The sequence below is a fragment of the Lepisma saccharinum genome, chromosome 3, assembly GCF_977018435.1.
Source record: "Lepisma saccharinum chromosome 3, izLepSacc3.1, whole genome shotgun sequence".
Classification (NCBI taxonomy): domain Eukaryota; kingdom Metazoa; phylum Arthropoda; class Insecta; order Zygentoma; family Lepismatidae; genus Lepisma; species Lepisma saccharinum.
Genome location: NC_139231.1, coordinates 121,065,541 through 121,081,128, shown reverse-complemented (window position 1 = coordinate 121,081,128; position 15,588 = coordinate 121,065,541). Strand labels below are relative to the sequence as shown.

Genomic DNA, 15,588 nt, shown 5'->3' with positions numbered 1-15,588 from the left:
TCAGCAATTTTCACTTTGAAGTGTTTACGGTCATTGAATAGTTTATCTAAAATTGTACACGAAGAAATAACATGCCACATTTTTAATTTAACTACTAAATAGGTGGAAACGTTTTGATATTTAATTGGCGTTTGCCTTCTTCTCCTTCCCTATTGTGCGCCTGCGTCTAGAACGCGGTGGGTGACGTTAAAGCTGACACCTGGCGGAGAGAGTGACAACTATACTACTAAGGAGCTTTTCGATTCGGACACAGGAAAGCACCAGGGAATAAATGACGCAATTATTCAACACTTTCTAGGTTTAGGCGGATAAAATTTGCAAACAGCGAGCAGTTTGAAACAGAAGAAAATGTTTTATTAAGAAAAATTGCCAGTGTGCCTTAGTACATCAGCGCATATGTAGTGGCAGCACATAGCCATTTATTTTATGCCTGATTTTCGGAGGAAGTTGCTCCCATTCTTGCTTACAGTGGCTTGGTATTCGGATATACCTGTCAACATGCAGACCGGTGCAACGTAGGAATACACTGGAAAACAACACAGTCATGTCAATTAGTGCAAATATTCAGGATGTTACTACATTTGCAATTTTAATATCTAGTGCATAATGTGGTTGTTGTTGGTACTAGAGTCTCAAGTCCAACAATTCTATTCTTTTTTAATTTTTGTTATTTAGCGTCGCATTTCTGCAACTTTTTGGTTAATGGTGACGCTGAGGATGGGTGATGGTTTGATGAAATCGATGAAAGAATACTCACAAGGAACATCCATGACCAGGATTCGGACCCGGAAGGGGTGACCTTCCATGAAAGCGATCGATTGATTGGATTGGGTTATTTTACGTCGCTTTTCTGCCACCTTTGGCTAATCGCAACGATGGGGATGAATGGTGATTGGATGAGATAGATGAAAGGATAATCATACATAAGGACGACACAACATATGTCCTGACTGGTTGCAGGTCCAGACGCCAGAGACTCGTTAGTCTGCAAAATGCAGTACAGGGTGTACTACGTGTAAGGGTTCTATGAGAGCACCTTGACGTGGATGCTGACGGAGCTCTGGCGCCTGCATCCATAACCAGGATAATTCTTTGTGTGGCTTGTGTTGTGTCGACCATATGTGCTAGTGACAGCCACTTGATACATCACATCATACCAGCAGTTATTCTCATCGTCGCGATTAGCAAAAAATGGAAGAAAATCGGCGCGAAATGTGCCAAATTAATAAAGCAAATTGAAGAAGTAAACGTCGGTCGCCGAGTCGGCTTATTTTATTCATATATACATAGATAGGAACACACATACACACGTTATTTCCTAAATACCGTATATCTCTTAAAGCAAGACGCCTCCGAATCCAAGACGACCCCCCATTCTTCAACAAGGGATTACAGAAAAACTATTTTCAAAACTTACAAATGGTTGCCTTATTACAAGTAACTGAAGGAGACAATAAAAGTACCGGTACACAAAAAATAAATCAGATACAGACATCCCTTAGTCAGATACAGATCCCACTTAGTTCTCCTCACTGGAATGGTCCACAGAATCTGAAGTGTCACTGCCACTGTCATTGTGATCTTTCTTTTCTTCCCATAGTAGATCGTCTTCACAGCGATTCTAAAAGCCGTTCACAGTTGATGTACTGGATATGCGTGTCCAAGGATACGCACAACAATGTCCAAAGCGCATGCGAACGTTCAAGGCTAAAGCGATACACGTGGCAGAGGGTAGAGTTAAAGCTTAATGTAAGCTCGTGGTTCTGTTCAGTAAAGAAAAGAAAAACTCCACATCATATGCCGCGAAAGCAAGACGACCCCATACTTCTGGGCACGAAATTGCGGAAAAAAACTCGTCTTGGAGTCAGAAATACACGGTACTTCAAATAGGCTACACAATGGGCTGGAAAAACACAAAGTACAAAACATGATGTTTCGACACAAAGATATTTCATTTAGAAAATATAGGATATAACTACATTCCGTATCTGTATTAATAAGGCTGTAGGTAATAGATCAGTAGCTTACCTCGTTTGGTTGTTGTTGGCGTAGGCAGGATGTATCGAGTCAACATTGGCTGGGTCTTCCGATAGTTGGTGATGCCAGCAAATCCCAGTGCGGCATTAATAGCAGCGGCAGTCGCTTCATCTGGAATCTCTGGTAGATAAAACATTAAACTTTAAATAATAAAGTTGTGTGTATAATAATTTGCTAAGAGATAAATAAGAAAATATTTTAAAAACCTTTTGTAAAGAACACGGCAATATCTTACAAGATCGGCGGGACCTTAAAAACGAACTGAATTTGTTGAGCTGATAACATATTCTGAATAAATCAATAATATTAAGTTGTATGACCCGGTTTTTAATTTGCGATTAAATCAATGCTATATGTTATGTGGTATATGAAGTGGCGGCGATTGGGGGGGGGGGTAGTTGCCCCCACTTTTTGCCTCCGCACTATGGCTTCTTAATGCTAAGCCTGGTCTACCAAGGAAAAGTAAACTGACCTTGTCCTCTAGTCTTCGCATCCAATCGCCTCTACTGGGTAGATATAAGATATAATAAATAAATATATATATATATATGAAGGAAGTACTGGGTTTTTATTAACAAACAAATTAAACACAAATTTCAACTTGACACTCACTCACCAAACATTTTTACATCGATTTTTTAAAAAACTGAAAGATATTAGTAAAGTTTGTTTATTAGATGCCCAGTGGACACGCAGTTCAAAGTGCGAACCGTAATTAACAACAGTCCAATCACTGGGAATAGAACCTGGTACATTTTATTACAATGCGAAAGCTTTAGTTACTGCCACACCAGAAATAAATAATGGAGATCTATCCCCTTCACATTGCACCATACCATGGGTGTGTTGAACCCCACTCATTTGTGGAGGTGATGTGATCCGCACCACGCTCCAGCCGCCTTTACCCCCAGAGATGGCCTCGGGTACCAATTCATTAGAGACTGGGTGAGTACAGAGCTACTCCATGCAGCGACACGTAAAGTCACCTATTCCATCCAGGTCTTCCATGTGGGAAAAAGGAAAAACTTCGCATTATTATAAAGGAACTTTCATGCGGTGGTTGTGTAAGTTTCAATATCCGGTGAAAATCGTAACCTTGAAAATTGAACTTTCTTGTACGTATTCTTTACATATGGCCTTTATATATTAGTAGCCTGAACCTTCATGTACCTTTTGCTGAGAAATCCTTCATGTATGTGGTCTTCATTTGTTCTCGTCGCACTTTCTTCAAGATTGTGTCGTCAGATTGTTGCTGGAAAGAAATGTCGGAAAGTTGCATACATGCATGTGACATTATACAAGATTACTGTGCATATGTATATATATGTATAACCAAATTTCAAAATGCAAATGCAGTTTTAATCTTTATAAATGTATAGAAATACAAATTAATGTAGAACTGTGGTCAATGTGGTCAGTAATCAACAAAAAGATGCCACAGAAGGCACATTTTTAAGTACAGGGTGTTCAGCCTAAAGGTATGCAAGAATTCCCCCTAAAGAAATGACTGATTCATTTCTATTTTATATTTTGATGTTTTGTTGATTGATTGATTGATTGATTGACTTTATTTTACTTCGGTTTTTGTGCCACTTTTGGCTAATTTGCGAAGATGGGGATGAGTGATGATATGATGAAATTGATGAATAAATACTCACAAACATCCATGGCCAGGCCGGGGTTCGAACCCTGGACCCCTGGCGTTGTATCGCGATGTGCTAACCACTCCCCCACGGAGGCCGGCTTGATGTTTTGTTATAGTTAAAAATAAAAATAATATGAATTTATACCTTCTCGATGTGTATTTATTATTTATACTTGTGTCCATTTATAGCAAAACTGGTCTCCTAGAAGATTCTCTATCCTCCATCCACGAAGTTAATACAAACAAAATCAAGCATCTTATGAGAAAGAGTTTATTTACTGTCTTAGTTCTGGTGTTATCTGACCTAGAATGTATGTAATGTATTATGTAATCGTAGCTGTAAGATCGTAGCTTCAACATAGCAACTCCGTTCTGTGCCATCTGCTAGGATGAATAGTTCAGGGAACAAACCGACTCTCTATATCCTGTCCCAGCTAACTATAGAGCAGGGCCGCGCATATCGGCAGAGGAGGAGGAAAATCGATTGGTGAAAGCGCAGCGTTGCCAACCGTACGCTAAATGCAGGGCTTGTCAAAATTTGCTCTAGCAGTTATATCCCTAATATTTCCATAATAAATTCTTAAACCAATCGTATGGATCTGGAGACAAAAATACTGTCCGTTTGCCATGTGCGTTCGGTATTATCCTTTTCAAAAGTTTGCAACGCTGCATAGGAAATCGGGTAACTCCCGTCACCCATTACGGAATCCCGTTTCTCTCACTGTTCATTGGTGGAACCGTCTCGCGTCACTATTTGCGCAGAGACTTGTTCTCGTTCGCCTGGTCTACAGTTAGCTGGTATGGAGTTTAGCAAAAGTTAAGGATTAAATATGGCACACACTATATTCCAACGCTGATGATTCCTAATCAATAGGATTTCTCACAAAACAGGTGTATTTATTTACATTGAATTCAATCTTTGAACGGATAGAGAATAGTAGGCAGATAAGGTCCTGTCACAAGCCTGGAATTTTCTCATGCATGCATAGATGAAAATGTTAAGAAGTACTTACGAATCCTGCGAATGCTTGAGGGTACAGAGTGTTCAGCAGCTGCTCGTCCAATCCTGTGTCCTTCAGGGGGACCTTTGACGCCTTGTAGATCGCTAGGTGATCTTTCCTGTTAAAAAATGTAAAGAAAGGTGTAAACTTCTCAGCACTTGAATTTCGTGTGAGAATCTTTCTGGCATGCAAAAAAATTAAAATTTTCAAAATACAAAATGCGTGTGATTGTTGAAAACGTTGTTGTCAAAATGAAAATATTCGATTGTATGTAGGATTCTTGTAGGAAGTTTGCTTAATTTCAATTCGTCAATAAGCAATTTATCCACTTGTGGATATTTTGGCTTAAGTGGCAGAAGCAAAAAGAAGGTAAAGTGTTCCCCTGTGCATAGCACCACGCCATGAAGGCGTATAGGGGGTGTGGGGGTAACGCCCCACACTTTCTTGATCCGGTCGTGAGTGGGGGTGATGTGATCAGCATCACGCCCCTGACCGCCTTTACCCCCCAGGGTTTCCCCCAGGTACCCATGTTATTCGACGCTGGGTAGGCGCCGGGGCCGCTTCTACCGTTAGAAAAGTTCCCGGATTTGAACCGGCCGGGGATCGAACCCGGGACCTTGAGCATGGTAGTCAGACGCGTTACCGATGAGCCACCGCGGCCACCCAGAAGCGTATATTCTATGCTAGCTAGGCTATCTGCGAAGCCTGAAATCTAAATAATAAAATGCAGGAGAAAAATCGATCAGAAATTGTAAATAAAGTTATTCATATCAGTGAGATGATGATGGTGATTCTGGAGTTGGCAACCTGATTTCTTGTGAGTTGGCAACCTGATTTCCTATGAGTTGGCAACCTGATTTCTTATGAGTTGGCAACCTGATTTCCTATGAGTTGGCAACCTGATTTCTTATGAGTTGACAACCTGATTTCTTAGGAGTTGGTAAACTTATTTATATTTATAGCCCAGACCTTTGAGTCAGTATACGCCACTGGGCAGAAGTATATCTCTTCTCTGCTGAACAAAGCTAATCGCCCTGTAATCAAAGGGTACTTCGTTCGATTTCGAGTGGCTGTACATGATATTCATTATGGTCCCAATTTAAGCTCTGGAATCCAGTTACAATTAGTTTTTGTAGTTAATACAAAGTTTCAATTTTTTTATATAAAATTGTAACGAAAAATTACACTTGAGAGAACTTCCAAATATAACAAATGTTGATTCAAGACATCACTTTTAACTAAACAATAAAAATATTATTACTTTCCGCCTTATTTTTCACTTTCAAAATTAGATTCCGTCACATTCATGTATGGTATAATGAAGCAATAATTGAAGAAGTACATACTTTTCTGGTGCAGCGACCTCCTTTAAGGAATGGAACACGAAATCGTGTGCGTAGGTTGTGCTAGCCATGGTTTCCAACTGTGGTGTTAAAGCTCCAGCAATTTAAAATGGAAATTCCAACTACAACGAAGAGAAAACTTTAAGTTAGCATCGAGTGGTAACAACGAGTCACTTTCTTCATATATCCTAATAATAGTTATTTTTTAGCAACTTGGAGTGATGTGGAGGTATGGCCCCACACATTCACGATCTAAGCCACTTGTGAAGATCATGTGAACACAACGACACCCCGGCAGTTATTACCCTCTCTTCCTCCCGGAATTGTCCCCAGGTGCTCATTTCTTGGAGGTTGGGTGAGCCTTAGCGCCTCTCCATGCAGGGACATAGACACTCTGAGAATCGAGCCCGGGTCTACAGGACCACAAAGCGGCAGTTTCCCAAGATCTTTTTTTTTCTCATATCAATTTGACACACTTCAATTATTCAGGACAGGCAAACACAACAAATATCCATGTCTTACCAAGGATTCGATCACGGAACCTCGTGGCGTCGTAGCACAATTCTTTGACCACTCCGCGGCGGAGGAAGAAGAAGAAGAGAGCGTCTCTTTTCTCTCTCTCTCTCTCTCTCTCTCTCTCTCTCTCTCTCTCTCTATCTATCTATCTATCCATCTAACTCTCTCTCTCTGAGCACGCGAACAATTTCGGCACAGTAGTAAGCGATTGACAAGTTGGGGGCAGGGGGGGGGTCACCAAGACGTAACTGATATGGAAACGCGATACCAGACTTACTTCAATGACTGCTGTTAGATTCTGTAAAGGGAGTCTTCCCTTTTTTGTGTCACTTTTGGCTAATTTGCGAAGATGGGGATGAGCGATGATATGATGAAAAATTGATGAATGGACACTCACAAACATCCATGCCCAGGCCGGGATTCGAATCCGGGTCCTCCTGTCGTCGTAGCGCGATGTGCTAACTGCTCCGCCACGAGGCGCGCTGTGTACAGTCATGGAAAAAAGTTCTTCCCCGTAAGGCTTTAATAGGAGCAAGTAATGCAGGAGGGTAGGCAACACATATTGCACCCTTCGATGATCGGGTGATTTTGCCTGTCTTAACACCGAGAAATGTGTTCCACGCGAAGGTCAACATGACAGGAAAGCAAAGAGGGTCACGTGACTATTGGTTACGTGGAGTGTTGTGCTTCTCCACGTCCCCAGTTCTTGATCCACGTTTCAGAAAAAGTAGAGCTGCATGCAATATATGAAAATAGGTTGTTTTCAACTACACGCTTAATTATGATTTTCCCAATTGTAAATCTATCAGACGTGTCTCTCGGGACAGTCTTTTACTTTGAATTCCTGTTTGTCATAGGCGTAACTTGACGGGAGCAGAAAGGGCATTTGTAAACCCCCCCCCCCCAAAATCAGGTTTCTTAAAGCTGCTAAAACAGGAATTAAATACTATGATTTGACGCGTCCAAAAAAAGTATTTTATTGAAAGATTGTTCCCAAATACGTAGATAGCAATTTAATACTTTGAAAGTGTCTCAGGGGCCTCCCCATGGCGCAGTGGTAGCGTCATTGCCTTGTAATCAAGTGGTCCCGGGTTCGATACCCGGTGGAGGCACAAGTGGTTCGGATCCAACTTTAAACTGTAGGTCCAGTCCCGATTAGCCTTACTGTGCATAAAGTGGACTTAAAACAGCAAATCAAACCAAACCAAAGTGTCTCAGATTTGTTTATTATGTCACATCTTAGTGTGGCACAGGTCTACTACAAAAGTGGAATTTCGTAACAGAAATATGAACCCACTCCTTTTATTTCGTAGCCGATTTCATCTTGAAACTGAAATTAAGAATATTAGTTAACAATGTCATTGGTAAACAATAAAAAAAAATGTGTTAGACCCAATTCTTTAATACCTTATCATAATCTTTATCGCAAGTTTAAATTTTGTTGTAAGTCCACTTTATGCAAAAAAAAAAAAAAAAGGTAAAGTTCTCACCTGTGCTTAGCGCTACGCAATGAAGGCGTATAGGGGGTGTGGGGGTAACGCCCCACACTTTCTTGATTCGTTCGTGAGTGGGTTTAATGTGATCAGCATCACGCCCCTGACCGCCTTTACCCCAAGGGTTTCCCCCAGGTACCCATGTCATTCGACGCTGGGTGGGCGCCGGGGCCGCTTCCAACGTTAGAAAAGTTCCCGGGCTTGAACCGGCCGGGGATCGAACCCGGGGTCTATAGCATGGTAGTCAGACGCGTTACCGACTGAGTCACCGGCACAGATAGACTAATCTGAAGTGCATATAGTTTAAAGTGGGATCCGAACCATTATGTGCGATCACCTGGTATTGTACCCGAGACCCCTTGATTACAAGGCCTTACCACTACGCCATCAGTGAGGCGCACACAATCTTTGTATTTCGACCTTTTTAAACCTATATGTATCATATAAGAGGTTGTTTAACGTATTCGATCACATAGCGTCAGGTTTCATAGAATAGTATAAGCTTCTCTTCCATGTTTATGGTTTCCTGTCTGCAGTAGAAAAACTGGCAGGTTCCCATAGCTTTTCTTTCAATAGTCTTCCAATGGTTGCATATAATATCACTCAAATTTGATTCATTCGTTTCGAACACAATCCCCGATGGCGCAGTGGGATCGTGGGCGCCTTGTAATTAAGGGATCCCGGGTTCGATACTCGGTGGAGGAACATAGTGGTTCGGATCCCCCTTTAAACTGTAGGTCCATTCACGATTAGCCTAACAGGACATAAAGTGGACTTAAGACACCAAATCAAGCAACCAACACAATCCCGTTTTTGTCCAGATTATTGAATACAGAACCTTCGTCGCGAATAACATAAGCAGGAAGACAACGTGAAATAACCGAACAGAAACAGAACATAAAACCTACATCGAATAGATTGGATTAAGTCGACGATACAGCACGGGTTCTGAAATGAAAAAGAAAACGAAAGTTGAAGGACCTCTATACGCACCCACTTTTCCTCCACTCAATGGGGAAGATATCCTTCTAGCTGAGAAGCCTTTACGTAGGAGTGCCCTGAGGGAACTTCAGGGCCACGACGATAAAGTGTTCTACGTGCAATGACGGGACCAAAATATACGTCAGATAGCTGTGTTCCTCCTTATTTCGTACGCCATTGATAACTGGAACACGTGACCTCGTCTTTGGTAGAGCAGAAGCCTGCTTGCTTGCCACCACCCTTTAGTTCAGTGACCTTCGCCCGTAGTCAGCAAGAGTGAATGACTCACCAGATACTTGTTGTCTGTGAGGCTACACAAGAATAGATATTTCGTTAGTGGCTGTAAGTATTGTTTCATCTGCAGTTATATCAGTTAACATTTCAATAGTTTCCTAATGGTTACGTTAGTGATAAACATGTAAATTAGTTCTCGAGAGTGAACGTTTTATCTGTTTGAACGGGAGATTTTTATACAGCCTGCATGTATTATTTTTTCCTGAAACAAGAAGAAATTCTAAGACGCAAAATGAGTTGTATAAGAGTAGTTAACAAAAGGAAAAAAGAAGAAGAAAACGAAAATGTAAATGCTGAAATAAATTATGGTAGAGATCGAGTGAATAACATTTTGTCATGGGGCCTCCTCGATGGCGTAGTCATAACGTCGTCGCCTTGTAATCAGTGGATCCCGGGTTTGATACACGGTGGATGCACATAGTGGTTAGTATCCCACTTTAAACTGAAGGTCGAGTCCAGATTACCATATCTGTGCACCAAACCAAAACTAAGAAAGAAATTGTCACAGTGTAAGAAAATTTCATGTTCAACCAGATACGAAACAAAAGGGAATAATATATTGCAGGTTGGAGTTCACATCTGTAGCATCTAACCAGCACAATTATGAATCGCAACATATCGTATCAGATCCATTTTTTTTATACATGTATGATAATATAAGAGAAGTAGAGGAACGAGAAAACCAAGCGAAACACGGACGCCTTCTCCAGAATTTCAAATCTCGTTACAAAAGGTTCTGGGTTGGAGTCCCGAACAGGCATGACTTTCTTGTTCTTGCCCTTTTATCTCCTTCATTTCATCATAATTCATCGTTATGGTTTACCTGCAGGGGAAGAATAATGACAATAATTGCCAATAATTGCCAATACAAAGCCAATGACAAACAGAACAACTCGATTACGGAGGTGCCAAGAAGAAACGAGACTTGACAGTTTCTTCGTCTCGCGGTTTGTCGAATTGAAAATTGCTCTCCCGTTCTCGGTCTCGATTAGTTAAATATAGAAATCGAAAATGTATGTGAATGAATATACATGTATTTCATATATTCCGGTTTTGTAGGAGATTTCGTGAGAGATGAAATAAGTACTCTTCCATCGTATTTATTTTTATAATTTTTATTCCCTGTTTGATGATCGCGACGATAAGGACGAGTGACCATTACATGAAATTTATGACGAAATAGTCAAACACCCCCGACATGGACGGTACTCAAACCCGGGAACTTTGGCGACGATATCGAATGTCAATCACTTAATGAGCTTGACCACCGAGCCTGCTTAATGTTGTTTCTGTCAGGTAATTCTTAATAACTGTCAATATCCCACATTCACTATCATTTGCTTCATAATTTATCTTATTGTTGTGATTAACCTGAATTCAAAGAATTAGTTGAAAGGCAAAAATGAATAATTGGATGTCTCTGATGTTACTTCGTGATGAATAATATGACGTGATATTATGATATGAATTTATTAATCATATAATATGCCTATTCATTCCATTGATTGATCCCAATTGAGCACACAAAATATGCTATAATGTCCACTCCATGGAGGAATGGTTAGCACAGCGCGCTACGATTCCATGGGTCCCTGGTTAGAATCTCGACTTGGGCGTGGGTGTCCTTGGTAAGTGTCCCTTCATCAATTTCATCATAGCATCACTCATTTTCATCGTCGCTATTTGCCAAAAGTGAAAGAATAGCAAATCTAAATAACAAACATCCAATCAAATCGACCGATTTAATTCTATACGGTACCGAATTCCCACTTTATTACTGCATCTTAAGTCACTTTACAGCATCTCAATTGTTTTCCGATTCGAAAACATTTGGAATGTTGTTTTGTGCAGTTGATTGTGCATTGTTTCGTCGTTTGGATTGTTTAATTAACGTCGCATTAATTAGTTTTAGACCAATCGTGACGGGGGAAGCAAGAGCACAAAGGAAGCGAAAAAGACAAGGAAGAGACCACGGCTTTCTTTAAAGATAGCATCCCGTGAATACAACTCAAGTGACTGCAGAATATTATGAATAACATTTATTTCGCTTTTTCCTTTTATTTCTGTTTCAGTTATTTTACTTCACTTTTCTTCTACCACTCGCGTTACTCGTGTCGGTGAGGAAGAATTATAAACTCGTGAAATGGACGATGGTACAAAAAAATATATGCCTCTCCCAAGGTTCGAAACTGTCAGTACAAAATATTGTCTTATTTTTAAAATTTACGGGCAAATATGGTTTGTCACGTAGCAATTTTCGCTTATCTCTTTCTCAAGGGGTTCCATTGCCTCTCTGATGTCGCCATGTAATGAAAGGCTTCCGAATTCAATACCAAATAGAGGGACATTTGGTTCGGATCCCATTTTAATCTGTAGGTCCAGTGCATGAACTGGACTCAAACAATTAACGTGTGGCATGTGGTCTGTGATGAGAACCATCATTTCAGCGAACCTTCTTGACAATGACTCTAATATCACTTGAAAGAATAGTATTTCCTTACGAGTAGCTCTTGTCAAGAAACCAGTTCCTGAAATTTTCTTCTGGAGGCATCGTAGCACGGCTGGGGCACGAGTCATGTGACTCATGCTATCAAAGCTCAATTCTTCCCGAGAACTCAGAATCACCAGGCAAACTTAAACGAATATTTTTGATATTTGGGTTGCATAAACAACAGGCTTTAAGACGTTACGAAATTCTACGTCCCGTGGCCCAGGTATTTTTTTCTAAGACTGTACAGGAAGACGCAGGACTCTCTATATACACTACAGTCTTCACTAGTGCGCTTCTAAATATAGCAATACGTTGCTTTAAGTTCATTCACAGCACATGCTGTTCATTGATCAATGATTACAAATGTAATTTTTGTACTATTTATTCTTCATAATATTGAATTTCAACTACTGTACTAAACGTTGAAGGCTATATTGTTAGGTTGTTGTTCATATCAAAATTATGCCGGCCTCCGTGACAGAGTGGTTAGAACAGAGCGCTACGACGCCGGAGATCCCGGGTTCAAATCCCGGCCTGGGCATGGGAGTTCTTGTGAGTGTGCATTCATCATATCATCAGTCATCCTCATCTTCGTGATTAGCCAAAAGTGACAGAAGAACGAAGTAAAATAGAACAAATCAATCTCAAAATTGTGACGTGCTGCGTGCTTTTGGTGGACATTTCTGAAGTCAGCGCACAAAATTTAGCAAAAAAAAATTGTTCCCCAATGCAATCAATAGACGTAACTATAACTTTTCATAATAAACCCAAGAAGTAATTTACACCCTAAAAAAGTTATGTTTCACTTAACTATGTAATAAATTGCTCATGTTCACATACTTACACGATTAAAATATAAATATTCTTGTTCACATAATTATCCCTGTAATTTCGTGTTTAATTCACCCATAAATTTGTATCCTTGTCTTAAACTAGTAACTATGTAACGAATGTGACAATTCAGTTTTAGTTTTCAATAATGCCTAATCATTGTTCTCAATTTATAGCTTCCGTAACCATTCTCCATGTACGATTTAACGAGGCACATAAGCTTGAAGATTTCTTAACAAGTTAAATGCGTACTTAGTAGAAGTTCAAGAATGCACCAACACTACGTCCACGTACTTAACACGATTAAATATAAATATTCTTGTTCACATAGTTATCCCTGTAATTTCGTGCAAAGGGTTTATTTTCAGATCCGATGTAACCTAAAAGCAGTGCCTAGTTGAGATGGTGGATTGATATGACAGGTATGGCGTCGCCAGATATTTTTGCGGAGGGAGGGGGGTCGGGAAAATGGTAATAGTTGACAAATAATAAGTATTATTGCCACGGTCATAAATGTTATTAAACAATAATAAATATTATAAATTAACAAAAATAAATTTTATTCGAAATAACAATAATAATAATTATTATTATTATTATTAATATTATATATTATATATTTTATGCAGTTATTATCTGAATGCATTTTGATTTTAACCTTTGCACGTCTTGTTCAAGAAAAGGCTTTAAATGTTAGGGGGATTTTTTTTTTATAAAGTGTGTTGTGTGGCCTCTAACCTACAACTGTAATTTTTAGAACTTTCAAAACTGTGAGACCATTTGTTCTTTGGATGGGATGGTAGAATATAAGTTTGTTCCTGTATTTTTCACTCAATATTTTCGAACCAATGCATTTTTACTTAGATTATTCTGTTCGAATACTAACTAAATGAACTTTATTTCTGTCGTTAACAATAAGAGTAACAACCTTCCGTGTTTCTTGTATCTTCAAATGCTAACTAACTAACTCCCTAGCCTTCTTAAACACGAAGGTTCATGGCTGCAGCAACACAGGCCTTCCATCTTTCCCTATCTTGAACAAGTTCTATATACTCTTTTCCATCCCTACCGATTTCCCTTAGGTCCATCTCAACGTTGTCCCTCCATCTTCGTCTTGGCCTTCCTACAGGTCTCTTACCATCAGGTTTCCCAACAAGAATCCTGTAAACTCCTCTTTCCTCTCCCATTCGTGCCACATGGCCTGCCCACCTAAGTCTTCTTGATTTCATTATTCTAATAATATCTGGACATGAATACAAATTATGTAGTTCTACATTATGTAACCTTCTCCACTCACCTGTCTCCTCATCCTTTTTAGGTCCAAATATTTTCCTAAGGATCTTATTTTCAAATACTCTTCAAATGAACTATGTCAATTTCCAGGGGGGTCCACCGGCCCGTTCGACCCCCTCCCGATGCCCATGATGACAGCATGTTTTGAGAAAAAAAATATAGCAAAATGTAGCAACCCCAACTTTCCAAATCAAAGAGTTTATTTTAAATACTTATCTATGATACCTTTACGTAAATGAAAATAATCTCTCTCCCGCTCGACAAAGTTTTCCAAAAGCCCTTCACACATTTAAATTCACTTATAACTTTTGTAACGAATAGAGAGAGATGTTTCAATGAAATCAAGTTTGTACTGCACAGTAGTCTTTAAAGTTTAACCTGGCAACATTGCGCGTTGAGAGGATCACGTGACTCCGAGCAATCAGGTGATTCCACGATGGCGTCGATTTCAGGTAGGTGGATTGGCCGCAGAGCACCCACAACATGGCTTGCAAGGTCGCCAGACCTGACTCCGCATGACTCTTAGCTGTGAGGATATGTCAAGACGGAAGTGTACGCAGAAAAGCCAAGAGATCTGGATGACATGAAAGCAATACATCTGCAGTCATCGCGGGCATTTCGGATTGATTCAAGGCGAAATTGCAGGAATGCATCTATGTGAATGGTGCCCAGTTGGAGGTGTGGTGATGAAGAGGACATACATGCAGTGTTGCCAGGTAAAACTTTAAAGACAGCTGTGAAGTACAAACTTAATTTCACTGAAATATCTCTGTTCGTTACAAAGTTATAGTGAATTTAAATGTGGGAAGGACTTCTAGAAAACTCTCCAACACACACACACACACTGTCTCTCCCTCTCCCCTCCCCGTTTCTCTCTCTCACTTACACACATTTGTAACAGAAATATTTCTAAATATAAACCTGTTCATAAAGCAGGTAAATTGTTCCGCTTTCAAACGCATTGTGTATTCACAGACATTGCATCAGCTATTGAGAAACTGTCCGTATATACTCATCAAATTATCAGGATATATTTAACAATATTTATTAGTTTCATTGGCTAAAATGGAGTAGATGCTTGATTTTAGTGTAAGCTTCTCATTGCCTTATTCACACATTAAATGCTTGCTCAAGAAGTGACACAAGAAGTTGATGAAATATTTAGAAAGTTAATGTACAGTTACCGGCAATAGAAATGGGACACCTAGTTCCTGAAATACTCGCTTCCCTGCAAGGCGCTATGTGTGTTGCCTAACTCTAAGGCGATAAGTGCATTATAATAACAAATTTTCAATAGCAATTTCTACCACCGCCGTAAAGTTAGGCAACACACATATCGCCTTCCAAGGAAGCTAGTATTTCAGGAACTAGGTGTCCCATTTCTATTGCCTGTGACTGTACATAATATTAAAGGGATTTATGTATTAGTTTCATAAAGACAGTTGACTTTGTTTTACGAGACTTACTTGTATGCACATAGGATCCAAAATGTGTTGACACGAATATGTTGGCTCCAGTAACGCACTGTTAACGATGCATCAAAATACACACATTAATGCATAAAATGGTACTTTCGTCAGCTGTTCTTCCGTCTGATGCACTAAAAATGCATCAAAAAGATAACTTTCAAATAAACCAAAATTACATATTTAACTGTCAATTT

At 39.8% G+C, this 15,588-nt stretch overlaps 1 protein-coding gene across 1 annotated transcript; it reads right to left on the bottom strand.

Annotated features, from left to right (window-relative positions):
- Window positions 1-373: 373 nt before the first annotated feature.
- LOC145985982 (uncharacterized) lies at window positions 374-12,745 on the bottom strand. The gene is made up of 6 exons (XM_083120138.1): window positions 12,646-12,745; window positions 6,030-6,148; window positions 4,696-4,801; window positions 3,208-3,289; window positions 2,029-2,157; window positions 374-526 (listed from the first exon to the last, which is right to left on the bottom strand). Exons 2-6 carry the CDS (start codon window positions 6,095-6,097, stop codon window positions 420-422), a joined length of 492 nt encoding a protein of 163 aa, XP_082976264.1. The 5' UTR covers window positions 6,098-6,148; window positions 12,646-12,745; the 3' UTR covers window positions 374-419.
- Between the last annotated feature and the right edge of the window lie 2,843 nt (window positions 12,746-15,588).